Consider the following 26,368-nt stretch of genomic DNA (forward strand, 5'->3'; position numbering starts at 1 on the left):
CCAACTGACGCACATACCCAGAGAAATGGAAACGTTCCTGGCGTTCACTACTGTCACTATAACTCTGCGGCTGATGCTCATGCTCCGTCGATGGGCGGAGTGTGTGTTTTTCCCATTTATAAAAATATGATGGTGTTGGATATCAATAAAAAAAATGTTCCAGCCTTCTTAAGTCATGTAATCCAGTAATTAATCCTTGAATTTATGGTACAAAAGACGAAAAGTTCACTAATCGCGAGCAAACTCATGGCTTTGCATGAGACATCCTGTATATAGAACCAATGCAGCAGAACTTAATGAAAAGATTGTGATTTCAAAGTGCTGCTTGCTAGGATTCCCCCTCAGGTAAAATGCTGATATAAATCAATGCTTCCAGTCGAAAGCAAAAAATATCAAATCATTTAATCAAATGATTCTGCATAAAAATAAATTGTAGAGAAGTCCAGTTGATACAGGAGCAACACATGTCCAAGATGAAAAAATCGGGGATGGATATTCACAAATCGAAATCATCTTTCTGAAACAACCAAAAGAACAAGGAGCTTTATCTTTTTTCTTTAGCCCAATAAATAAAAAAGCACAATATTCAAATTGTCTTGTCAAGTGATAATCAGAATTATTCTCTTACAGTAATTCAGAATAAAATTAATCTTTGTGCGAAAAATAAACTTACAATGTTATTATATTCCAAAACGTGTTTTCTGATCGACGACGAATCCGTCCATGTCACGAAGTCCTCCAAATTCCTGAGAAAATTAATAGTTAATTTTATTAAAAGTGTAAAAAACAGTACATAGAAGCAGTACAGTAATCAGAAGTTAAAAATAATTTTCATCTGAACAATAACACTGCCCTATCAAAAGTATTATTTTGGGTGGCAATTGAAAGATATGCAAGTACGACCGAACATTTTTTCTGGGTAAAATCCCATTCAGGCAATATAGAACAAGATCCGATCTTTATTCTGAGCACAATTACAAGATGATTTTCTAAAAATTTTTTTTCAGAGAAAAATTGTTGAAGAACTAAATTTAACGTGTAGTTTTCATCAGAGGACCACACGTACATTTTGAATGCCATTGTTGGGCAACTTCGAGCGTTTTTTCCCTGCATTTAACCCTATATGACATTATGCGTTAGATTTTCCAGTTTTTTCTAAGAACATGGAAAAAAATTAATTTCCGAACAAATAATAATGAAGAAAATTTGAATCGAAAATATCTTCTCCCGGCGGCGGCCATATTGGATGGCTTGAATTTTCTAAGTTTGGCAACGGTGTGTTCGAGAAGTCCTCGGTCCGACTGTACTAGGTTATATGGAACACATGTACAATGTTGCCACACAATCATTGGAGTCAAGTACAAAATTAAACAAAAAATAGATAACAATATTCCTTAGATAAAGTGTCCAAAAGATTTACTTAACAATGAAAAATTCGAAAAGGTGAGAAAGTGGTGAAATTTAGGACAAAAAGAAAATTTTATGAAAAAAGTTATACTTTAACCAGAACACTTGAATTTGCCTAACTATCGAAAGATACAAAAAACCGTTTTCCATTCGATTGCTAATATCAAAATTGGTACTACGGAGAAAATTATCATTCGGTATTGCGGAGAAGGCCTCAATATCTTAAATACCAGCACATTAGCCAGGTGATGGAAAAATATGGGATCAAACTGCACCCAAGTCCGAATCTTCGTGCCTTCGAATTTCTGAATTTGGGAATTGATTGTTATTTCAATTATTTCTCCTGTAAGGTAAATGACTCTACGCTCGCTTAACCATGGTGAAAGTACCCATAGTTGGTCTTTCTATTAAAAGAGAGTGAAAATAAAATTCTTTATATTGTATTCAGAATGAGAGGTCAATGAAAGTGAAAAATATAATTCCTATTTTTTAAATTAATATCTCCTTCCCTCCCACACTCGTCTTGTCTATGACTTTATAGTCGTTTCTGAGATTTAATTTAATGAAGGGATTGCATTATTATTCCTATAGTCATTTTTCTCACTGATTTTTTAACGAAGCCTCTCCAGGGCTGACTTAGAATGCAAAAACTAGAAGAAAACCTTTTGCACATACCGGAGCTGAAAGGATCAGCGATTAGTTTTCTTGCACTTGATAATGCCTTAAACCGATGAAAAAAATAAGCAGTTATCTAGCAGAATAGATAATGGAGTGAAAGGAGTGTTTGATTAATCGAGCCTTGGTACAAAATCAACATGAACAGTAGAAACTGGTACTTACCTGGTAACTAAAAAAGCTGGGTCTTTGACAACTTCAGTGCCTACTCGTACGTGTCCCTGCTCGATAAACTGTGTTGCCATCTTTATACTTGGACTCATCTTGTTCCTGACCATAACCACTGGCAGTCGTCTCCTACAAAAGCTACTAGCGGTCACCTTCTGACATTGTGATAAATCCCATTTAGTTGCTATTAATCCCATCATATATAATTTCTCCAGCAGAGCCGCACTGTTTTCAATTCTGAATGGGTGGTTTGGATCCACATCTTTAATCTTGAGACCCAATTCACGAATTTCACGTGCCAATTTGTTATATCTAGGATGAAAAATAATTGCAGGCGTACAAATATATTGTCAATATAATAATAAAAAATTATATTTAGGCGATATCATGGAAAAGCTGAAGTTTTGAGTATCAACAAGTAACAGATCAGTAGCAAACAAACAATGTGTTTTATCAAATTCCTTTGAAAATCTAATTAAAATCTATGCTCACTTTGTATAGTCCTCTCGTTTCTGTATCCTATATTTCTGGAGAATCTTCACCTCATGCAAGTTATTATCTGCCTCCCAAGATATGAAATCCACCTTTTTTAGTAGTTTCTGTTCATGATGTTTCAATTTCCTCACCATTTTTTTTTAATAAGAAGATTCCACAGGTGACAAAATTGAAGTGATTGCTCAATACGTAGGTTATATTTTTGTTATGTGAACCTCGTGGTGTTTTGCTTTCCGCATTTGTGTTAACAAGGTCATCACATGTATAGGTTAAATTTCCACTATTACGGAGATCGAAGTAGAATAAGTTTCAAGAGAATTTGCGGCAGATGTCAGAATGAGTGAAAGAATTCATCACAATAAAAAATCAAATTGATATTTTGATGGAATAAATTAATTATTAATATAATTCATATGGTTTGCAAGTGTCCTGATAATTTGTTATGCATTTTTAAAACAATTACAAAATATGATGCGAACTTTTCTAAGATGGCAGTATATTTATCGAAAATTTAGAAAAATCGTTAGGAGCTTAAGATATCCAAGTTATTTTAGCGATATATTTCTTTCAGAATAACTCTTTTTAGAGTTATAGTTTTTAGAATAGACTAAAAGCTTTGTTTTACGCGATAAATGATGCCCATAAGAACTGGATGCTCCCCCCTTCAATTCAACAAATCGTTGTTTTAATTACATTTTATCGTAGAGATAACTAGTAAATGATTTTGTACATTATACTTTTCATTTTTTTTTGGGACATTGAAAAACATAAGTTTCCGGATAAATAATGGAAAAAGATCGAATTGAAAAACTCCGATTCTTCCGATTTGTATAGCAGCTCCATATTGCATGATTTGAATATATGCGTTTCTGACGTTTGGCAACGTCGCATAAATAACTATAGGGAACGAATCGACGAGGTTATATGAGATACATGGGCAGTGTTGTCATATGATCACTAAGGGTCAACAAATAGATTAACAAATGTCGAGTGGAGAATTAAGTTTAAATAAAAAAATGGTCAGAATATTTAATCAGAAAAAATCACAAAAACCCATTTAATAATGAAAAATCCGTTCCAAAATACTTTCCCAAATTACTTTTCAACCGTTGTAGAATAAATTAGAATTTCACGCGTATGATAATAAGCCTCGGCTTCAGCTCGGTTTGTTCACCTCACGCGTTAAAAACAGAATTCACCCCCTCGAAGCATAACATACTATTCATGATGGGGTTAAGCTATTTACCACCGGATTTTTTCTTTCACTTTGTCGGCCACTGGGGTGTAACACACCTCGAAAGCTTCAAAATTTCAATATGAAATTGCAGTTATTGAACAGGATCATAGAAAAATAGAAAAGTAACGAGACATTTCACCCATTTTGTCGGCTGCCCACCCACAAATGCAAATGGCGGACAACTTTTCAATTCTTCTGTGATGTTGTTAAAAATTGAAGAAAATTAGAGCTTATCTCGTCAAAATCAGAATCAACTGGATGGAAAATAAGTGGTTCATAGAAGAATTCAACAATAGAGTTAATAAATCCTAAAAACTCGTTGCCATCAATCACTGAGAGATCAATATTCAAATCCTCCCGCCCTCGTTGAAGGAAGTAAAAAAGGGATAAAAAATGGTCGCAGCCATGGAGTGGTATTCCACATATTCCACCAATGAGAATAACCACCGAATATAGTTAGAAAATCTTGCGGCGCTGTGTCGTCTGTGTCCAGGTGCCGGCCAATAACGATCCTTGTAAAATACCAAAATCAGCCAATGCCATTTGCCAAATGTGTAACAATCCCACCTACTGGAAGTTATTAGATTGAGCCCCGAGGGCCCGAGCGTATTATTACAACGTTATGCTCATTTGATTAAACCTGTCAAATAATTGTGCGTTTTTTTCCATTGCTCCACCAATTGTGACTCACTTGTCACACCCTTTTATAAAGCCCACAACTGCGTAAAAACCCCAGACAACCTGCAGTGGTTGATAAATAAGTTAAAAGGGAATGAGTTTCCTCGATAAGTTTGACGTTTAATATTATCACAGAGATTATCAAGCAAGTGTGTATATAGTGTTGTACGCCGTTGTTGTAGAAACTAGTCATATGATCCGATGTACTCATTCCACTAACACTATTACTGTAATTATCCTAGAGAAAACGTTGAGGGAAACCTTCTTGCTGGATTGAACACCAAATTGAACGATTTTATAACAATTATGTCATTTTTCGGAGTTAATGTTAATCCATTCTCGACTCCTGTGGGTCAGAGGATTGGTAAGTAATTGAATGAATCCTTGAAAATCCCTTCGAGAAGTTGATAATGATTCCATTTTTTTATTTCATGAAGAACAAGCAACTGATGGCAGTTTACCTAGTGAAAATTGGGCCCTCAACATGGAAATTTGTGACATAATAAATGAGACCGAAGATGGGCCCAGAGATGCTATTAAAGCGATAAAACGGAGATTCACTCAAGCAGCTGGAAAAAACTATACTATTGTCATGTACACACTGACAGTGAGTATTCACTGAGTATTCACTCTATTCAATAACCATCGCTTCGTTCATATTTATTATGCAAGATAAATCGAGGAAGATATCAGGCTGATTTATCTCTTCTCAATAATCGAATATTTCAAAATTTTCTGAGAAATTTCTGTGCTGCGGGAAGTAATGTCTTCACTGGTTCCCTGAAGTTTTTCGGTTTCCACATAATTTTAATAAATTTGAAGAATTTTATGGACTAAAAAGCAATCCATGCCTTTTTAACAAAAATATTTATACAGATTAAATTTTGAATTTATAATGTTTTCGTTCTATTGGTGAAGTCAGTTTTTTTATTATTCCGGGATATTTTTAATTAGTTTTTATTTCTTGTGTGAGTTTCAGGGAATTTTTGTGTCTTCAATAAATTCAGTATAATAAATGTTGTCTAACATGGAATATCCAAATTTATTTATTCCGGAATAAATAAATCTTTAAGATTTCATTATATTAAAAAATTGTCGGTGAATATTGTGGAGAAATGAAACATTCAAATCTTTAAATATTCAAATATTCTCATAAAATTTTAGAAGCAGATGAAAATTCCCCCATAAATCAAGAGTTGATTTTAAAATTCCAGAACTTCTCAGACTTTTTCGTTCTTTTCTTCAATTTTTTTCCATGAAGCCAGACTTAATTAATCAATGGATTAGATCTATCAGGATTTAATAATTGAGATCTGCAGATTTGCTAATGGAAGCCTCCATTCGAAATTCGAATATTCAATTTGAATTCCAAAAATCTTTTATTGAAAGAATCAAAGGGAAATTGTTGGGAATTTCGTGTTTTTAAATGAAACGATTTATTTCAGGTATTGGAAACATGTGTGAAAAATTGTGGCAAGCGTTTCCACAGTTTGGCATGTGCAAGGGAATTCGCTGGAGATCTGGTGAAGCTGATTGGACCAAAGAATGAACCTCCGACTGCTGTACAAGAGAAAGTTTTGAGTTTGATTCAGACGTGGGCCGATGCTTTTCGTCATCAGCCTCACACACAGGGTGTAGTGCAGGTTTATCAAGAGCTAAAGGCCAAAGGCATACAATTCCCCATGACTGATTTGGATGCAATGGCGCCGATTCTCACGCCAGAGAGGGTGAGCTAAAATATTTATTAGTTATCCTCACCATTTGTCTGAATCTGAGTAATCCTATTGGCTAAATTCATTTTTTTGGACAAGTTTCTGGCATACTTCTTGAATACGAAGGAAAATATTGATATTTTCATAAATACCTTTTTTTCAAGCTTTAACTATTTTCTTACAAAAAATGTCTGTGCTAGAATAGTGATGTTTAATTGTGAGACATTGAGCCAAAACTGATCTCGAAAAAAATGTATTTGTTCTGTTTACATTATTCATACATTTAAATATTTAATGGGTAGAGTGTCCCAGAGGTAACAACAGCTGCACCCCCGCCCCAGGAACGTCCAGCACCAGCTGCAGAGCCCACAGCTGCTCCCATTCTACCCACAGCGCAGCCTCAAGTGGCATCTCCAATTCGTCTCCAAGATCAGCACATTGCTAAACTGCGAAGTGAACTCGAAGTGGTCCAAGGAAACATGCGAGTTCTGGCTGAGATGCTGCAGCACCTGACCGAACAATGCCAGAACAATCAGCAGCCAGAGCAATCTGACCTCGATTTACTCCATCAACTGCACTCCACATGTCGAGCCATGCAGGAACGAGTGGTTGAACTCGTTGGAAAACTTGTGGACGATGAAATGACTGCTGAGTTGCTACGCATCAATGACGAACTAAATAATTTGTTCTTGAGATACTCGAGATTCACTAAGAATAAATCTATACCCCCGGCTAGTGTTATTCTGGCTCAGGCCATTGGACATCCACCAACGAGTAATGAAATTACAGGAAAACGTTCTGAACCATCACTTATTGATCTGGGAGATGGCGAGACTGCGGCGGGTCTTGATAAGCAAATTTCTGAACTGGGTAAGCAAAAATCCATTGAATTTTATTGATTGAAGAATATGGAAATTATCAATTCATGTATGAAATTATTCAGATGTATTATCGTGGGAATATCTCGCTGTCAAGCCATTCAGGATGAATTATCAAGGGACTTTCCATGTGTGAAATTTTTTCCATTGCATGCAAATTTTCTCATTTTCTCACTGAAAAAGACATGAGTAGAGTGATCTTCTTATGAAAAATGATATGAAATGTGAAATATTCACTTGGAGATTAATTTGATCAATTATTTTTCCTAGAAATTAAGGGAGACGAGACGAGGACTAAGACGAAGGATAAAGATCACCCAGATAATGACGAATTCGATATGTTCGCCCAATCCCGTAATGCAACGTATGAAACGACGAAGAACAGGTATAGAAAATATAGTGTCTCCCAGAAATTACATGTTCAATTTACGTCTTTAGTCTCATATTTTTTTTTGCTGTTCTACTTAAGAATCATTAATTAAAAAAAAAAAATTTTTATGTTTCAGTGGAAGTAAATACGAAGATAACATGGAGGAATTGGACAGTAGTATAACTAAAGCACTGAAAAATCGTAACCTGAACTTAGGAGCATCTGGAGCTTCAAATTCTGTAGAATCTGACATTGCAGCTCCGGTTGGGGCGAGAACTGTTTTGGTACGTGAATTAATCGTTTCTCATTACAAACTTTCATTATCATCATCAGTGTGATATTGTCGTTGCTTTTATCTGTCAATATTTTTTTAGCTTTATTTCTGCGCGCAAGAAATATTTTTATTTACAATTGCAATCGAAAGTAGGGATGGGGGGAAGTGATATTCAAGATTCTGAAACCCTCATATGCTCAAGAATAATACATTTTATGAATTGAAGTCTCTTCATTGAATTAAGTTTAATGAACGAGTACAAGAAAATTTATCTTATGATTGATATTAAATATTACATCATAAAAATTTGCTTTGGCATTTCCTTTAGACGAATTTATTATGGGAATAATTTCTTTGTGTTGATATTTTTGAAACTTATGTGTAGCAAAATAATTAATTATTCATTTTATATGACTGAACTTTTTCATATAACAAAGCTGGAAAAAAGTCTTTTAATAATCTAATTTATACTCTATCTTTGTTATTTCAAATTTTCTTCTCCTTTTACCCCACCGTCCCTAAAACGTCTGGAATGGAGGAACGTAATGGGTCAAGGATGAATAATTTTACAAACAAAAGTGAGAAGATATCTTAGTTGGATATATTGCCTGCATATCAGGTATCAAGATATCAAATTTGTCCTGTTACGTTCCAGGACTCCTCCCAAAACTGCTACTCGCTTTTCTGTTTCGTTTTTTATTCATTATTTGTTTATTTTTGTTCTTTTCATTTCACAACGAAATAAAAAAACCATATAGCCAAATCGAGAGTCAGAGTTCACAGAAATGGCAGCGTGGCTCGATAATACAGTGAGTATGGTTGATTATAATTTTTTCGGTTTTGTTTGGTTTGAATTACTTTCCATTACGTCGCCATTCATAAAGAACAATTCATGTATCTCCGCAGGAAAATGCGCAAGTCACCGTCGTAATTTTGTGCCAATTTAGATAATTGAGTGGTTTAAAGAATAGAATCAATTGCATAGCAAAAATTCACGATTGCTCTTGGAATTGCAAAAGAAATGAAAAAAATATTTGTGTGTCAAAATTTTTTCTAATAATTTCACCTCAAATCAATTAATAACAGTAATTCATATCACTGGAAAAATGGATCAGTTTGAAATTTTTTTTATGTAGAAATTATGTAGGTACTAGAAAATAAAAAACGACTCGATATTTATTCTCGCGATTTTCCAGAGGCTGTATTTTTTTAATGAGGAATTAATTGTTTATTGTTCCCTATCGATTTCGCCAGAACAATGGCTCTTATCTGAAACGAAAAACTTGCAAGTCATTGATTGTTATTTGCTTACGCATTCACAGACGGCCAAAGAACACACTGGGGATCAAGAATCCTTGACATCATCAGAATTCGAGAGATTTTTGGCGGAACGCGCAGCAGCAGCCGACGCATTGCCAAATTTACCAACAGTTACAACTGCCCCAAGTACAACAACAACTGGAAATACAAATATTCAACGACAAATTAACAAAGATCAAGACAAATCACTATTTGCCCTTTAAATAATACATTTATTTATCCGTCTATTGACTATTGTTACGAATTTTTTAAACAAATTATTATTATTTATATATTTTGAGAGATGAAAGAGAGAAGAGATATCGTTGCTTTCTGCTTTTACGTACTTATCAATTTTATTGTAACGCACCCTATAACTAAAAACCAAAATTAGATACGAAAATGAAAAATTTTGGAGAAAGAAATTAGTGTAATCAATGAATCAAGCAATCGTAAATGGCAAATTCTCTCTAATTGCTATGAATACTTGAAGAGAGTGGAAACTTTACACTTTTACCTAAAACCACCCTGAAACATAGTGCATAGATTCACAAAATGGAGGAAAATTGTTTTAAAAGGTAATTGCTATAATTAATTCATTGATCAATTCAATTGTATATAAAAGAGTCGGTTGGACTACTTTTTATATAATTCAGTCGACTTATACCAATGCAGGAGATGTATTTCAGTAATGAAGTGGTAAAACTTAATAATTATTAAAAACTCAGAGATTTAAGGTTCAAAGCTTAAAAACTAATAGTAAAAGTTCAAAATTTCCCTCACTTCGTAATTCGTGCCGAGTAATCACCACAGTGGAAATTCAATTTTCACATTTTACCACTTCACTACAGAGTTAACATCACGTGGAGTAAATTTCCAAATCATTGTAACATTTTAATGAATTAAATCGCATCTCAAAATTGATGAAGAACATGATAAAATGAGAAATTATTGTAGAGAAATAAATGCAATATTATATTGAATACAACAAACCGATGTTTTGTTATTAATTACGACTCAAATAGCGACATAGTGATAAACTATGTTTATCATCCCATCCCCAACAGTTTTCAATCTATTATTAGCGACTGAGGGCCAAGAATTTCGAAAAGGAAGATGTTATATAAGGGAGCAGAAAGTTGTAGGAGTGAGGAACAAAAAAAAAGAAGTTGGAACTTCGAGGTCTGAGGCATTTCATTAGACTTTGTACTGGGGGAAACAAGGTTTTTCTTAATGGATATGCGGCCCAAATGAACCTCCACGTACACTCATTACACATACATACACTAGATAGTGAACAAGACCATAGGATCCCAACGATTCTAGAACCTTATCAATCGTCTGTTTTACGCTTTACGCTTGCGTCAGAAAAACTCAAATTTTCACGCTCCACTATAAACACTTATTTCATCTATCTACAATTATTTCATTGTTTATTACACACTGGTGGTTCATATAAAACATGTATACAGTGTCGAAAGGACCGAGTAAAATAGTCGCCAAAACGAGAAGAGGTAAATTTAAGCGATATTCTATTGAACAAATGATTGAGTGCAGTTCATTAGGAAGTTGTGATTTGTGTTATTTTCATTTTATTTTATTTTTTTATTTGCCCTTTATTGCAGGAATTAATCAGAATTTGGAGAGACTCGAGACTTTGAGGGATTTAACGAGAAAAGCTGATCCTGCTGAAGAGGAATTCGACGATAATGAAATTCCCCGGTGAGTTTTCGTTATTTTTCGCTACCATAACCTTAAATTTACCGATAAATATCATTTTTCAGTGTTAAATAATGAGTTCTTAGTGATGGTATCAATTAATTTAGGGTTTTTATTGTAGGCAAGCACCAAAACCTGTGTTCAATGTGAATGGCAAATCGAAATTGTGCTCCACGAGGCAACATAGGATACAGGAGGTTATCACACCTCAGCATGAGGAACTCATTAAATTTGTATATGAATGTAGGTCTCAAGCATTTTTAAATAGTCTTAAAAGTTTAACTTCTCGCGAGTAAATATTTTTTTTCTAAAGCCAAACTTCACTTCAATTTTATGCAATTTTATTAAGTGGAAAATAATAATTTTAAGTGAGCTGCAATATAATTCGATGGGCGAAATAATCGTATTCCGAATACGTTTTAAACATCAATAGAATTTTTCCGTACATTTATCAATTTCCTGCATTTTCATATCAATTTGTGAATTGTTTTTCTGCACAGTTCGATTTATTTGAAAATCAAAACGTTTTTATTTTGCAAAAGATTTGCTCAGAATTCATTATAAATCAATTTAATAATTTCTCAAGTTCATTTCTGTGTGTTGTTGTTTACTAGTAAAATTGTAGTAGAATAGTAAAATAAGCTGAATTAAGTGATTCTTTCGATGGATTTTGAAAAGTATCCCGAAACTATGGGGCTATCAACATTTTTCTAATAACCTTTTCGATAATTCTCGACTAGCTCAAAAAAAAACGTTAGACAAAAAAAAACCCATTATCTCGTTGATTTTCTACGATATTGGCAATTGACTCATCAAAGATGTAAATTCACTTATTCCTTCGGCGTATTTTTAAAAATATTCCCGGACCTAAGGGAGCTCGACGTTTTTCTAATAACCTTTTTCATAGTTCTGGGCTAGCTCTAAATAAATGATCATGATGAAAAATTCGCCGTCTCCTTTAATTTCGGATATATTATGTATATATATTCACTGCTTTACGCAATTTTACTAGTCCATGAATAGAAAGTTATATCATTATTTAAAATTACAATCATTCATACGTATTAATTAGCTTGGAGCCAAGTGGATGGTAATCGTAGTAGAAAAGAGATAACAGAACAACCCCACGAGCTAGAGAATTCATCAACCCAGTACTACAACGACGGCGAGCCTAACGGTATTCTCCAAGGTAATCATTACCCATTCACTCCAAAGAAACCATTAATTCGAACTGATTAAGACTTGATTATTCCACTTTTTATAGATTTCAAACCGTTCGACCTCGAGTCATGGTGGGGTAAACGGTTGTTTAATAACATCACCAAGTCCCTGTGAAAATTAAACAAGAGGAGAAGAGCAACAGAAGCTCAAAATACGTTTGCGTGGATTTTTTTAATGCCACAACGGCCACTCCACAGGAACAATTGTTTTTTTTTACCGGATTATTATTGAGAAATGATAGTGATGATGTAATTCATGTGTGCTTCAGTTGCATGATAGCACAAATGAGAGATTTTTTTATATATATATACATATGCATACATATATATATATATATTTGGATAATTATAAGATTTCATCCGTTGCTGTATTGTTAGTAAAAGAGTGATCATTATTATTATCTCGTGGTCTGTTATGTTGTCATTGAAAATGCCATGCAAATATTTCGCATCTTTAAGAGAAATGGCAACGAAATCATCTCGTTATGAATGATTTTGGCAGGAAATGTTAAATGCTTGCGAAATATTCCGATTCAAACTGGTTTTGTGAATAATATTTAAAATATTTTCGGTCGAAAACGATTTAGGGAAAAGTTCAAGGAAATTTTCTTATGAAAAATGCCAAGGCCTACAAAAATCTTTCGAAATCAATCTCTAAGCATCTAACCGAGTAAAAATGCGAAATCATTTCAATTATGTATAATTTTTTATTAAAAAAAAAAAATCGCTTATTGAATTTGAGTCCTCGAGACGTCCCGAACTGCGCAGTGAAACGAGAAAACGGAAAAACAAATTTTTAGTATATCTTCGTAGACTGAATATTTTTAAGATTGTTATTATATCGTTGAGAAGATCGAGTCAAAATCTCGATAGTAAAAAAAAAACTCACCACGTGAGTAATTTGTTGCGATTGACTCGTAACTTTCAAAATGCCATTCATCACTGTAGTCCATACTTAGTGCAATATATTTACTATAAAACAGCAAAAGATGTGAATTGATTCCTGAAAATTCATTTGATGGGATTATTTGAATAATTAAATGAAGAGCCTCGGTTGTTATTTCAATATAAATATATATTATCTTTGTACGCTGGAAAAAATGTTTTTCTCAACTTTTTTTCATCTGATAAGTGATTAATTGAAATTATTCCATTTATTAATTTTTGCCTGTTCTTACCTACTATTTATCTATACATATATATATCATGTAATTTACAAACGAGGGGGGGGGGGGATCTGACTGGGAAGTACAGTTTTGTTGATAGGTTAGGTATGAAAAAACCTTTTGATTTATTGTTAACAATGACCTTTGGTCTTTTCCATGGATAGATTTATTCTCAGTACTTCATTGAATTTCATTGATTAAATCGAAAATATCGAGAAATAGATTATTTCAATGAGAAAGAAACGTGGAAAATATCGGAAAAATGAACGCAGTTATTGCGATGTGCACATTTTGTGAAGTGCATGGACCGAGGGTCATATTCACGACGCAGACTTACCGAATTTACGATAAAGATGATAAAGAAAGTAAGAAATTGAAGTTTTATGGGCCCAGGGAAATTCTTGAGGAGGCGGACAAGAGGAGATTGACAGGTGTCGGTGGTGAGAGGAAGGAGTGCGATGGGTGCGAGAGTCTTGGAAATGTCAAGTACTTGAGTAATGAGCATGACAGCAGAACGTCATTTGTATCTGCTAGACAACCACTCACTCAAGATATTGCTAATCTCCTTGCACATGCCTGCATTAGGTACTTAATATGTTTTTTTATTTTTGCAAAACAAATCGCTAAGAACAATTGTAATTCACTCACCTTCATTCATTAATTTGCAGAAGCCTAAGTTGTGAACTTCATCTAGGAAAAAATGGAGTCTGTTATTTTGGAGATGAGGTACGAGGTCATGTGCTCAGTCATGCTTTTACTCTGAAAGATGCACAGGTGAGATTTTATTGGAGTTTTATTGGAAATTGAGAAAGTGATGGAATGGAGATTTGAATGATTCGTTCAGGCTAGGGGAATACGTAGATCATGCAGTTTCATTGTCTTCATGAAGGATAAACAATTCTTGCTCAATATGTGCCCCTTCTTCGTGGATAATCTCAGGCAAGTTATCAAGGAACTTCAGGACTTTGCTGAGAAAAAGTATAACGCAGATGAGAAAGAAAATCCTCAGAGAGCTGCCAGACTGTCATCAGCTAATAGAGAACCACATGGTAATCGAGAAACTGCCAGAGGCATGCCTAGAGGTCTGCCACAAATTACTGATGAGAAACACATTTTTGTTAGGTGATTTTAGTTTCTTATTCCAATTTTACTGATGACAAAACCATAATTAAACTTTAATTAATCCCAGTTTTGAAATTTTTTCTTCAATATTATATCTCAAATATTCCAATGATTTTGGAATAAGGTCAAAATCACGATTCTCATTAATTTTCTCTAATCAATGAAGTTTATTATTGTATAAATCGATAATCGTAGACGACTATTCGACTATTTCTATTTTTCAAGACATTAGGAACTTTCCCAGTTTATTATCATTGACAATAATATTAAAATGACTAAATTCTTCAATATAGAATCCACATGTGGCTGGTTTGGATATTAAGTGCAGGTGCTCGTCACTTCGTTGAGTCCTCAGCAACTCTTGACAGTCCACTATCAGGATTTCTCATCAGATATCAAGATTTTACTGAAAACCCCGAATTTTCGGAGATCTCAAAGAAAAAATTTGTCACTACAGTCTTACGTGAAATTTCACAGCAAATGTCGAGGGAACATTTCAGGCAACTGCTGTTCGCATGTCTCACTGGAATTCAGATAGTTGTAAGAGGCCCAGACAGTCAGGCACTGGAGATTCTTTATGCCCTGAGTTCTCTGGTTCCCAAGTCCTGCAGGAGAATCCAAATGGGGGCGGACGAATACAAAAATATTAACGAGTGTAATTTTCTCGGTGAGAAGGATTTTTTATTCGAAATCTTCATAACTTTTTTTTCTAATCAAAGAAATTTATCGATTTTAGCAATAATCGTTCCCTTTGGAAATCCATTTTTATCAAATTTTTATTCCCATAATAGATGTATTCTTTATATTATTATTATTATAGATGCAGAAATTCTGGAAAGATATCTGGGAATTTCATCGGCAATCCTTAATTAATGTTGTACTTACTCCTATATTTTAAAAGTTAAATTATGATTTATCCTCAGGTATTGATACGCTCGTAGCAGTTCCAGCCCCATCTTCCCACATCTGCAGATTAGATATAATCCCTGAGGAGCACAAAAGCACATATCCACGATCTCCAATCCTCAGGTGGACAGGGGAATTGCCCCAAAAATTGCCAACACTCGTAGCCAAACTCGAAAAATATATTTACAATGATAAACTCGAAAACAATGTATTACGAGCACAATTTATTGCTCTTCAAGAGGAATGGGCTAAGTAAGGCATATTCTTTTACATCACAATAATTGTACAATTTCGACCACCAACCACCATTTGTTTTCTTATTCTCAATATGTTTTCTAGTATCGCTAAAATCGTGCATGCTATGCGAGGACGTGGCCACCGGGGCGATCTCTCTGGTCTCATCATGAGTTTAGGTGCTGACAAACATGATCTAGGATTAATTGATTCTTGGTCGATGGGTCTTCCCTCAAATCCCGCGTGAATTGATAATCATATAAATATTTTGTTTCTCTTCCTCTTAATTTTCATAACTTGAATGTAATTATTTATTGAAAAAAAAGTATTTAAGAATCAGAAAGGCAAATTGTGCGATATTGTTAATACTAATTTTCTCACGTTGATGTACACTGGAAAACCTGATTAAAATTGGTTTCAACGAATTTCAAGTCAAATGTTTATTATTAAAAAATGGCAACCTATTCACTTAATCGTTGTTGAATTATTGATTAATTATCCTTCTCGTGGGATAGGACGTCCGCTGCAGCCTTCACTGCTGCAAAAATGAATGATAGTTTATCCATTAGAGTATTAATAAAATCTATAGTGACATGACATAATTGAGAAATATATTTACACATTATTTTACAAATATCTGGAAATAGAAGTCAATTTATATCCTAAAATTGGAGATTGGGGAATTGTAAAAATCCCCAAAATTGACGAGTGCATTCTTTAGTACCACCTTTTAGCAATTATCTTGGCATTGAAGAAAGATCATAAAATTTTTATGAATACCATGTTTGGTGAGCTACTTCGATAATGCCGGGTTGAGGAAAAGGGTGCAGAGATAAAATTGAAGGAAGTTAGACGCTATTTAATTAAAACCTCGTTGATATACTTTATTCGGCTTAAACCGCGTCAACTTGTCTAATGCATAAAAGCCTAGTTTTAACTTGATGAATTGTCTCTGAAATTGTTAAATAACTGATAACAAAAAATTGCTGAGTAACTCGAAAGTTTAACGCGAATTGACTTATCAATTAATTTGTTGATGTACTCGGAAAACTGTTGGGGGTCTCTTTGATCAATACGCAAAAATACATCTATACTTGTGAGATCTCGAACATAACTTTTCCTCCTAGTCTATCGAGGTTTTTCTCGGTCAAATGTCCCCAAATCCGAATGACCCAGAGGTCTCTCGAATTCTGTCGATTAACTATCGATATCGAGTCGAATGAAATTTTTTATTATCTTTTGTAGCTCACATTTTTCTCTGTTAAAAAAATCGCGACCTTTCTTCAATTTTGAAATATTATCTCAAACCTTTATTAATTTTCTTATTTTTTTTTTCAGTTGTCTAATTTAAAGATAAACTACCATTAATTACAGATATTGCAAAATAAAATGTTTTTCTGTTGTTTTGTAAACTCTGCGGAATAGTAAACGTGGAAAATAATGGAATTAAACTTACCAGCGTCTCGAGCATTTGTCATGATGTTGTCGACCTTCGGCTGATATTGAATGAATTTTGGTCTGATGAAACGATGATAGATGATGAGAGATCCATTGTATTCCAATGGGACCATCAGCCAGATGTAAAAAACACACTAAATCAAAGAATTCATCATGAAAAACAATTTTATTGACAGGCATGACAAATAGACCCAACATAATGGGAAAATTACCATGGGTCTATTTTTTCTGTGAACTATTTTTTCAGGGATTCAAAAAATACGTAGATTTCGTCCTTGAAACACTATTATAAATACTAAAAAAGAATACAAAAAAAGATTGTTTCGATTCTGGACTAGTATATTTTAATAATTCTCAAACAAATATTCTAATGACGTTTCAAAATATTATAAATACAAAATAAATAAATTTACAAAAGAAGACTGCAAGAATTAGATCGTAGAAAGAAATTTTTTCGATTTTTTCCTCTACAAGTCTTGATATTGGAGAGTTTTACGAAACAATCTTCAACAAATTTAACAAAATGTGTGCTACGAAATGACAAAATGATTTAACGAATGATTTACAGTTTCGTAGATGTGCAGATATTATACAACGTCATATATTACCTTGAACAGCCAATAAACAGGGAACCATCCGACGATGAAATCGGAAAAGAACTCAATAATAGTGAAAACGGCAAAGACAACCCAGTAAGTAAGCCATTTAGTATCATCATCCTTTTTTGGTGTCTCCAGTGCTTTCATTGAGCAATAAGCTGGATAGATAAATCCAATGATGTTGCATATAAGTTGTTGACCAAGTCCAAATACTAGGTATAGCCCCAGGAATGCAACAGATGCTGAAAAAAAATAGCAATCATTAAAAAAAAATTCTTTACATTTGTAATGATCTCTGATCATGAGAGAGGAAATCAGTGAAAATGATGACATAACTCATTATTACATACCCACAAAAATGTAAAGTCTGTCAACACCTGTTTTGGCCTCTGCCATGGCGAATAATTTTGTCCAGGGTTTACTGTCGTCTCTCAATGCCTTCTCCACAGCTTCCTTCGTCGCCATTACACGAGCCATATTTTTTAAAAATTTCCTTGTTTTTTCAAGTGATTGATTACGTGTGATAACGGAATGAATAAATGATAGTGACTTTAGCCGGAGGAGAAAATATCCACCGGTAGACAAGTCCGACAAGTCTGACGACCGTTGGTTTTTGATGGGTCAAGGTTAGGTTTGCAAATTACCAGGTTTCCGTGATTTTCAAATTTGGGAGGGTTCTGCGCATGCGCCGCACCATATTGTCTTTGGCGCGCCATCAATGCAGTTGCCAGCTTGCATTTCGAATCTCATAAATCCGCGCAAGAAAGCATATATTAGTTTACGGTAATTGCCATGAAAATAATTCAAGTCTTTATTGATGAAAAATATTGTTTTGATGTTGTCCGATTAATTGATTTATTTCTTGAGGTATTGTTCCGATTTTTTCAAGGGAAAATGTTGTTAAAGTGTGAGGGAGTGTTTCAAGCTTCTCACAAGTGGTTTTCAGGGGATAGTAATGGTATATATCAAAATAAAGAGGCATCTTTCTATGATAGAAGTAGTTGCTTTCACCAGAAGATGAAGACTGAATTTAGCGTGATAAATCATGAATGCGCCATTTTTATGGGACGTAATTCTGATTCTGGTGATTACTTTTGCACATTTTTAAAGTCGACAGGAAATAACTATTTAGAGAAAGCAGGAAAACCACCGATTAATCGAGAACGGATTCAGCGGATTCTTTTCAGCAGGAAGAGGTTGAGACTTCTTCCTTTGATGACCGAAATCCATCGAGAAAATCCATTATGAATTAAATTCAAATAAATTCACGATTCAATAACAGAGAAATCTTTGATAATTTGATTCTCAAGAACAGGATCTTCGCCAAGAATGAACAGAAAAAATGTCTTCCTGAAAAACATAAGTCTAGTTCTGATCATTTATTTAGCTTTTTATTTGTACATGTGTTTTTAAGTTCACGTGAAATATTCCATTTCCTCTAATGTATTTCTGCAAATGTTGAAGATAATTTATGCATTATTGAGTATTAATAGTTGTTTTGTATTAAAATGTACTCACATTTCACCAAACTGCATTTTTTCAGATGTCAGTGCTAATTTTCTAATGTTTCGGATGGTTGTAGCTGCTGCTATTTGGACTTCAGGATCTTCCGACCCAACGAGACGTAATACGTGCTGAAAAAATAAGACGAGAAACTATGCCAGTTTTAACGTTTTTTCTTAAATTACATCTCAAATATTCCAATGATTTTTTAATAATATTTGGACGACTTTCGATGATTTTTATCTGATTTGTAAAATTTTTCATTTTGAAAATCAATAATTGTCAATAGTTTTTGTTTCTGGAAAAATTTATTGTAGCATTTGGTTTTATATTTCTATAAATAATTGAGATAGAATTATTTCGTTTGTTTCTCCGAATTCCTGAGCCGATGTGAATATTTTTGTGAACTATTTTTATTTTATCGTGTGTAAAAATTTGTGTATATAGAAAATCCTGATATGACTGTTTTACATCACCGTATAAAATTATTACAAATTACAGCAGAAATAATAGATTACTTCGAATTTTTAAATTGCGTCTATTTAGTAAAAATGCATTTACTTCGTACTATTTATGAATTGCTTACGTATTAATTTTTTATTTTTAATGGAGCTCCACATAAAAAGATAATTACAACGGGTTCTCAGATTAATATACTATTTATTTTGATTTAATTGAACCTTCCGATGATACAATATAACTAATTTTCCTTTTTCAATAACATGCATGAAATTCTTACCTTTATAACACCGCATGTGTGCATTGTAACACAATTAAGTGGCTCCTTACTCAAGTGATAGAAAGCTATGCACACACCCTTGAGTACATCCTTATTTTTGCTATTTGCATAATTCACTAACGGTGCAACTGCATTTAAACGTCCAAATTCGTAATTATTCCGTCCCCATTCGGAACAAAATGCGATTGCTAGCGTGAGATAAGCCCTCAAATGTTCGTCTTCCTGCAGAGATGATTAAGCTATTCAAATATTTTTTTTGTTATTCGCTATTAGATTTTAATAAATAAGTCTCTAATTTCGTTCGGTGGAGAAATTGACATTTCACTGGCAGAATAAAATAATTTACTTTAAGAATTAGTTGGCTGCTGGATTATTATGTTATCACATTATTACACAACATGATAATTATGGGAAAGTGACAAATTGAATTAAATTTGAATGAGAGGTGAAATGGGCGTTTAATGTATTTCATGTTTCATTTGAAATCCTGGATAATAATGGGCGCGGAATTCTTAAGTGAAAATGTGTCAGAGCCTATTGATATAGTCAAAATTACAAAAATTGAATCATAAATAGATGAGTCTCTAATGAATGCCTTGGCATCTGGAGGCGATTATGAAATGATAGTCAAGATAAGCAAAGTATCAAAGAGATATCTATCAAGTTCAATTAATGCTCCTCATTCGGGCAAGAGAATAATGCAATAAATATCTATCGATATGGATTCATAATTGATTTATGACTAATAAGAAGATTTTAATGTCCGAAATGTCAAATTGTTAATTAGAGGAGGGAAATCATTGCATTATCTATTTTACCCTATTTTTTCCGATCCATTCTCACTTTATCACTTTATCCTATTTATAATCTTAAAATAAAGTTACTAAAAGTAACTTCAAAAGGTTACTAAATATCCTCAAGTCTTATTCAATGAATACTAAATATCCAGATGGTGGAACCGACGGCTAAATAGGACATAAAGATTATTTTCCCTAGTACATTGAATAATTACAGTATGAACATGACTGGCAAGCTTCTCCACGACCCCATGATCCGTCAAAATTCCCAAATTCTCCGAGTCAACGGCAATTTCGGCGATAGCAGCGCAAACAGCAGCAAGAACTTCAGTGTCATCGGTCTCTAACAGAGTAACTGTCAGTTCCAGACCTCCAACAAAAGCTCGAACCATTTCCGGCGAATCTTTGGCACGTTTTATGCAAGGAACCAGTGCCCAGCAGGCATTCCTCTTGACAACATTGCTAGGATGCTTGAGAAGAGACCAGACAAGTCGAACTCCATCCAGAGAGTGGGATGGGTCATTTATCACATCCATGCATTGTTCATCTTCAGCGCATTCTTTTATCACCAGGGGTAGATTTTCCAGGAGAGGCTCGTACGTGCAGCTCAATAATCGAATCTAATCAATCATTCAAAGTCATTCAACAAAAGAGGAGAAGAGGTTACATAACTATAAAAATTTTGCTGTCAATCTTGGGAATTAGGGAATTAGTGATTGAATGTGTAATTACATACCAATTTGGGCAGTCCGTTATTAATTCTGAGAACTGCTCTGTTCGCAGGATCAACACAGCATTCTGCTAATGCTCCAACGACGTGTGCAAGAACTTCTTCATCTTCATTCTCTTCAAGCAGTGGAACCAGGGATGCAACTAATCCATTTTGATTGAACCTCGATACGTTCTCTGGGCTAATTGCACATTTCCAAATAGCTCCAGTCACTGCAGCCAGCAATTTTTTATTCGACCGCACTTGTTCATTCTGAACAAGACGACAGAGGGGATCCAATCCTCCAGCCTGTCTCACCATATCTCTTGTCAGTTTGTTGGAGGCACATTTGAAAATAGCCAGAGCACAGTTCTCCTCCAGTTTGACTCGATCCCTCTGAGCTTTCAGGATCTTCTTGTCCTCTGGGGGATAGTCTTCGTCGGTTCCATTTTCGTGATTTATTTTTGTGGGATGGGGGTCGTGGGTTTTTCCATTTGTTATTGACTCGCCAGTTCGAAGGTGACGAACGATCTCTGAGATTATCCCCATCTGCTCAAACGCCAAACGAAATACTTTCTGCGGAGAAATAAAAGAAATTCTCCCCTGGAGTTATTCTTGATGACAACATTTTTAATTGACGATATTTTATCTCAATTCAGTAATTCAATCTTATCAGTTTAACGCCGATAAAGGTAATCAATATTAAATATTTTTTCAATAATTTTTATTTCCTCTTTGCGATTTTAGAGCATTTATTCAATGAGTCCTGTATGAAAATTAAATTCATACAGGAGTATTTGCGAGAATAATAAAGGTTATTATAAATTTTATCTAAACCGAATTACTATTTTTTAGAAAGAGATGATACGTAAAATTCGATAAATTATCATCGATAGCTCTTGATTAAAGCGATGGAATTAAAAAATTCAAAGGGCATTATTAAGAAATCACTAAGATCTTTGAAATACTATATGAATGTTTTCATTAATTAGCTTTGACAATCTAGAAAAATTGGAATACTTTAGAAATTTAGGTAAAACATGAACATTTTCCATTTTCACGTTCAAAATGCCAGAAATCAATGAAAAATCATGGGAATCACATAACTCACTTATTTTTTTAGAGCTCAATTAATGAGCTTTCACGTGAGGGTATATAATATCACCTCAATACGATAAGGAGGGAGAAATTATTCCAAAAACTGGAGAAAAAAGCAGCATTACGTACACAGATCATTAACTTAACAATTGTTAGTAAATTTCGCAGAATTGAAAGAAGCTAGCGCATTTTACAAGCTACAGAGCTACAAGAAAGGTATCTACAAGAAAATCGGTATGTTCTTTGATTTTCGAGCTATCGACTAAAAATCAGCCTCGAACAAAACGCATTTATCCTCTTCTTTATAAACATCTTCTACAAACCAAATCAGCACATTGTTGAACAGCTCCCATAATAGGCACAACGAGTTCAATATGTGTTGATTGTAAAAATCGACTCATGAAAAAAACAACTCCATGCTTGCGAAGTTCTTCTTTAATTTTTGGGCTGCTGCTCAACGCATCCAGAACTTTAGCACATGCAATTGCAACAGCAACATGTTGATTTTCATATTCACTCAATTGTTCAGAAGTACGACGTAGAACATTATCAGGTACGTCCATAGCATCCAGCTGAAAACCACACATAAATATTTCAATTGAAATAAATAGATATTTCCATTGAACAGAATTATCTTCAATTGAAAACCTTTTGAATCAACATTTTCATTTGTCTTATAAATGTTTCATTGAATTTTATTAAGTTTTAGAGTTAAAACCTCCAATTTGTTGTGTCAATTTTTGATTTCTTATTTGGGTAGCTCAATCCCGCACAAACAAATGAATAATACAGTAAGTAATAGTAAAAGTTGCAGTAGAGATTATACGGTGGGATTTTAGTTGAGATTTTCTCTCAACTGCAAATTCAAGAATATCACCAGAAAAGAAAATTCAGCACCAACTTCAGCTTCAGGGAAAATAATTTGCTTCCTAGCCAAACATATTCTTATTTATCATAATATTTGAATATGGCATTTAAGAATTTTCAAGTGGAAATATCAAATTTCGGCCAGCAGAATATTTTCTCATGAGAAATAATAAAATATTGAATTTAAAATAATAATAAAATCTTGGGACAAGACAGTCTTGTATAGATGAATTTATCTTTTCTGCAGAGTTAATTTGTTCTCTCGGTGTAATTAAATGGTTTCTATCTTAGGGTAGAACTTACGATTAATGCTATGCCATTCCGGACTCTAATCTGCTTTCTGGCTTTTCTCATCATTGCAACACTCGCCATCGTTTCTGCAGCAAGAATTCTCACGTCTCTTGCAGGATGCTTTAACATTTCAATGAGTGGCGAAACAATACCCAGATCGATTAAATAGCGACGAGTATCGAAACAGTTCCCCATACGCGATAAAACTGCTAGGGAACCCAATTGACATTTCACATCTTTCGTCTCCAGAAGATTCACTAGGACTTCCAGGCCACCCATTTCTCGAATCGCTCGTTGAATCGGCTGTAAAATCATTTGACATTCTTATGAACTAACAAATATAGAATTATCTAAGTAATCCCGACAAGTACGATCTATATTGGTTCCACACTAAAATTAATTGTAATTGCACCTAAATTTTTATCAAAGTTAGTTTTTAAATAATTTCTCGAAATTGGAAGCAGATAAAGGGAAAAATGAGAGCTACAAAAATCTATCTTTCGTCAGTTCTGAAATATTTCATGAAAGATATGGAAATAATTTACTTCTCTTGATTTAACATCTGGTTATGCATTTTTCGTTATCATTTTTGAAATTATGAAAGAACTTTGAAATATTTGCATGACTGTTTTGGTTAATTTCAATGTTCAACAAAATGTACTTGTCATGGTTTTTATTTTGAATATCAAGCTCTAAATCCGAAGTCAAGTCTCAGACTCCTGCAACTGACATCAATAATAATGAACTGTAATTATAATCAAGCAATCAAATAATTAACTAAATTTGTTACTTCTTCAAATAATTTCGTAACTGTTACATCTTGCGGAAAATTCTGTCATGTAATTCTTGATTTATACGAAATTTCCAAAAAAAAAATTACAGAAAGAATAACAAAAGTCATTTCTATGAATAATTTTAAATCAAATGAAATTCTCTCGTAGCAATAATAACTCTTGTTGATTTATTATGGATGTATACCTTGCTGTCAAGTTCATAATTCTTCAACAAACACAAAGCAACAGTCGTGGCAGTTTGATTGCCAGCTTTAGTGTACTTGATCAACTTTTGGAGATGCCAGAACTCTGAAGGGACTTCTGGCGTTTCCTCCTTGACATAACTGGTGTCATCATCACTTCCAGACTCAAGTTCATCGTCAGAGCTCTCCTCCTCAGCGGTTTCATCGATTATTCGATGTCTCGGACCCTCAGGATCACCTCCAATGGATCCAATGATATTAGCAGAAGTTGTTGACGCCGCAGCTTGCACTGAAGACAAACTCCCTTTTTTCCCCTTTATCGCTTGTGATTTTTTATTATTACTTCGTTTATTGTTATTCCCCGGCATCATGCGAATTCTTCAACCCTCGAAATTTCGAAATTCTTTTAATTTTTCATTAAACACCAGATTCCTCGGACTTGGAATATATACATTTTCTGGGATTTCAGTAATTTCGGGTTTCTATTATTTTTTACTGTCAAATTTAAAGATTTATTGGGAAATTGTTGACCTCCTGCTGTGGCTAGGGAAACTATGGCAACCCAAACATTTCGGAAGAACACGTTTCTATTCTCGACTCAATACTCTTAAATCGCACTTCAACATCTCAATTTTTCAATCAATAAAATATAAATTTTAGTTATTTAAATGGAATGAGCAAAATCATTTACTATTTTCGACTATTTATAGCGAATTTATTGACGAATTACTCTCTCAAGTGTCATTCTTGCATTGAGAATTTCTATTAGTTATACATTTTTTCTATTGAATTGTTTATTGTTTACCGATTTTACAATGGAAAAAAATGAATTATGGAGAGAATTAAGCCTTTATTCAAGTGATATAAAGTTTAATATCTTTGTAATCTATTCTTTTTGGACTTGGTTTAAAAAAAACTATTTCTTACACTAAATCTTAAGTACTTGATACAAATCACAGTCGAATTGTGTGAAGTTGTTTCAATGAGGGCAGTTAATTGATTTAATTTAATTGTTTTTTAAACAGTTTGAATTAACATAACCAATGGTTATCCCAATATTAACAGAAAATATGCCGACTGTATAATTATATCATAAATGAATATAACGTATAAGTAGAGAGATAATACATTTTATTTTCGTTCTACGGTGTGTAATTTCATATTTTATTCAAGATGTTCACATGCCCCAATAGGAAATATCGGGACATTATATTAATTTTTATTTTAATTATTCTAATTCCCATGGGATTTCATATTTCTATGAAATTTATTGGAGTAAAAAAAGATAACTCTGTAAGTGTGCAAAGATTATTTATTCATCAGTTCCTCGAATTTTCGTTAGAATATATATTGATAATTGATAGAATAATAATGACCACAATTGGAAATAGAAAGTATCCATTGATTTTTCGCTGTGAAATCTTCATTACAATATTGAATTAATATTAATTAATGATTTAATTGTCAATTCTTCTTCCAGTCATCTTTTCTTTTCTTATTGATATTTTTTCAAAGAAATGAGCATAACCTATTAATAATTATTCTAGGATAATAATTATTCAAGTGGAGATTCAATGAAAACGTCAACTCCATTTAAGGCCCGGCCTTCTCACCGTGGGAAAATCGTAGTGACTTTTACCCCCCCACGGTTTGCGGCAGACTTCGAAGCTCCATATAAAAAAAACACGGTCGGTAAGGAGAAAAGTGACAAAATAGCACAATTTTCCAGGGCCGTCTAGAGCTCCGAAGTCAGGGTGCCTAATTTTCTACC

The 26,368-nt window shown here is 33.7% G+C and overlaps 6 protein-coding genes across 7 annotated transcripts; 3 read left to right on the forward strand and 3 right to left on the reverse strand.

Moving 5' to 3' along the window:
- Positions 1–160: 160 nt before the first annotated feature.
- On the reverse strand, positions 161–3,751 carry LOC105270966 (U3 small nucleolar ribonucleoprotein protein IMP3). The gene is made up of 4 exons (XM_011312230.1): positions 2,743–3,751; positions 2,248–2,562; positions 674–746; positions 161–517 (listed from the first exon to the last, which is right to left on the reverse strand). The coding sequence occupies exons 1-4, from the start codon at positions 2,877–2,879 to the stop codon at positions 497–499; spliced, it is 546 nt and encodes a 181-aa protein (XP_011310532.1). The 5' UTR covers positions 2,880–3,751; the 3' UTR covers positions 161–496.
- Positions 3,752–4,476: 725 nt separating this feature from the next.
- LOC105270974 (TOM1-like protein 2) lies at positions 4,477–10,117 on the forward strand. 2 transcript variants are annotated; one of them, XM_011312243.1, is made up of 9 exons: positions 4,477–4,809; positions 4,903–5,024; positions 5,098–5,267; positions 6,106–6,387; positions 6,675–7,242; positions 7,521–7,635; positions 7,757–7,904; positions 8,653–8,703; positions 9,217–10,117. In XM_011312243.1, the coding sequence occupies exons 2-9, from the start codon at positions 4,967–4,969 to the stop codon at positions 9,415–9,417; spliced, it is 1,593 nt and encodes a 530-aa protein (XP_011310545.1). In that variant the 5' UTR covers positions 4,477–4,809; positions 4,903–4,966; the 3' UTR covers positions 9,418–10,117. The 2 variants fall into 2 exon arrangements, with proteins under 2 accessions (XP_011310545.1, XP_011310554.1); XM_011312252.1 differs by lacking the exon at positions 8,653–8,703.
- Positions 10,118–10,283: 166 nt separating this feature from the next.
- LOC105270989 (protein FAM195A) lies at positions 10,284–13,197 on the forward strand. The gene is made up of 5 exons (XM_011312263.1): positions 10,284–10,707; positions 10,819–10,915; positions 11,034–11,155; positions 11,985–12,101; positions 12,177–13,197. Exons 1-5 carry the CDS (start codon positions 10,656–10,658, stop codon positions 12,245–12,247), a joined length of 459 nt encoding a protein of 152 aa, XP_011310565.1. The 5' UTR covers positions 10,284–10,655; the 3' UTR covers positions 12,248–13,197.
- Positions 13,198–13,366: 169 nt separating this feature from the next.
- BHD (Birt-Hogg-Dube) lies at positions 13,367–15,985 on the forward strand. The gene is made up of 6 exons (XM_011312290.1): positions 13,367–13,883; positions 13,967–14,072; positions 14,143–14,420; positions 14,714–15,087; positions 15,344–15,578; positions 15,666–15,985. The coding sequence occupies exons 1-6, from the start codon at positions 13,561–13,563 to the stop codon at positions 15,805–15,807; spliced, it is 1,458 nt and encodes a 485-aa protein (XP_011310592.1). The 5' UTR covers positions 13,367–13,560; the 3' UTR covers positions 15,808–15,985.
- On the reverse strand, positions 15,844–18,254 carry LOC105270997 (receptor expression-enhancing protein 5-like). Its single transcript, XM_011312276.1, has 4 exons — positions 17,968–18,254; positions 17,627–17,859; positions 17,017–17,152; positions 15,844–16,098 (listed from the first exon to the last, which is right to left on the reverse strand). The coding sequence occupies exons 1-4, from the start codon at positions 18,092–18,094 to the stop codon at positions 16,052–16,054; spliced, it is 543 nt and encodes a 180-aa protein (XP_011310578.1). The 5' UTR covers positions 18,095–18,254; the 3' UTR covers positions 15,844–16,051.
- Positions 18,255–18,964: 710 nt separating this feature from the next.
- gudu (Armadillo repeat-containing protein gudu) lies at positions 18,965–25,283 on the reverse strand. Its single transcript, XM_011312303.1, has 8 exons — positions 24,600–25,283; positions 23,634–23,924; positions 22,787–23,035; positions 21,393–21,941; positions 20,872–21,276; positions 19,860–20,081; positions 19,136–19,251; positions 18,965–19,066 (listed from the first exon to the last, which is right to left on the reverse strand). The coding sequence occupies exons 1-8, from the start codon at positions 24,966–24,968 to the stop codon at positions 19,033–19,035; spliced, it is 2,235 nt and encodes a 744-aa protein (XP_011310605.1). The 5' UTR covers positions 24,969–25,283; the 3' UTR covers positions 18,965–19,032.
- Positions 25,284–26,368: the final 1,085 nt, after the last annotated feature.

This window comes from Fopius arisanus, unplaced genomic scaffold, assembly GCF_000806365.1.
Source record: "Fopius arisanus strain USDA-PBARC FA_bdor unplaced genomic scaffold, ASM80636v1 scaffold00004, whole genome shotgun sequence".
Lineage (NCBI taxonomy): Eukaryota > Metazoa > Arthropoda > Insecta > Hymenoptera > Braconidae > Fopius > Fopius arisanus.

Coding starts and splice junctions, on each gene's coding strand:
- BHD (XM_011312290.1), top strand. CDS start 13,561: ATGAACGCAGTTATTGCGATGTGCACATTTTGTGAAGTGCATGGACCG. Junction 14,421..14,713: donor GAGAAACACATTTTTGTTAG/GTGATTTTAGTT, acceptor TCTTCAATATAG/AATCCACATGTGGCTGGTTT. Junction 15,579..15,665: donor CTTCAAGAGGAATGGGCTAA/GTAAGGCATATT, acceptor TATGTTTTCTAG/TATCGCTAAAATCGTGCATG.
- LOC105270966 (XM_011312230.1), bottom strand. CDS start 2,879: ATGGTGAGGAAATTGAAACATCATGAACAGAAACTACTAAAAAAGGTG. Junction 2,563..2,742: donor AAACGAGAGGACTATACAAA/GTGAGCATAGAT, acceptor TTTTCATCCTAG/ATATAACAAATTGGCACGTG. Junction 518..673: donor TTTTGGAATATAATAACATT/GTAAGTTTATTT, acceptor TGGTTGTTTCAG/AAAGATGATTTCGATTTGTG.
- LOC105270989 (XM_011312263.1), top strand. CDS start 10,656: ATGTATACAGTGTCGAAAGGACCGAGTAAAATAGTCGCCAAAACGAGA. Junction 10,708..10,818: donor AGTCGCCAAAACGAGAAGAG/GTAAATTTAAGC, acceptor CCTTTATTGCAG/GAATTAATCAGAATTTGGAG. Junction 10,916..11,033: donor GACGATAATGAAATTCCCCG/GTGAGTTTTCGT, acceptor TTTTTATTGTAG/GCAAGCACCAAAACCTGTGT.
- gudu (XM_011312303.1), bottom strand. CDS start 24,968: ATGATGCCGGGGAATAACAATAAACGAAGTAATAATAAAAAATCACAA. Junction 19,252..19,859: donor ACACATGCGGTGTTATAAAG/GTAAGAATTTCA, acceptor TTATTTTTTCAG/CACGTATTACGTCTCGTTGG. Junction 19,067..19,135: donor AAAATGCAGTTTGGTGAAAT/GTGAGTACATTT, acceptor CAACATTTGCAG/AAATACATTAGAGGAAATGG.
- LOC105270997 (XM_011312276.1), bottom strand. CDS start 18,094: ATGGCTCGTGTAATGGCGACGAAGGAAGCTGTGGAGAAGGCATTGAGA. Junction 17,860..17,967: donor CAGACTTTACATTTTTGTGG/GTATGTAATAAT, acceptor ATTTTTTTTCAG/CATCTGTTGCATTCCTGGGG. Junction 16,099..17,016: donor GACAAATGCTCGAGACGCTG/GTAAGTTTAATT, acceptor TCATTTTTGCAG/CAGTGAAGGCTGCAGCGGAC.
- LOC105270974 (XM_011312243.1), top strand. CDS start 4,967: ATGTCATTTTTCGGAGTTAATGTTAATCCATTCTCGACTCCTGTGGGT. Junction 5,268..6,105: donor TTGTCATGTACACACTGACA/GTGAGTATTCAC, acceptor GATTTATTTCAG/GTATTGGAAACATGTGTGAA. Junction 7,243..7,520: donor TAAGCAAATTTCTGAACTGG/GTAAGCAAAAAT, acceptor TATTTTTCCTAG/AAATTAAGGGAGACGAGACG.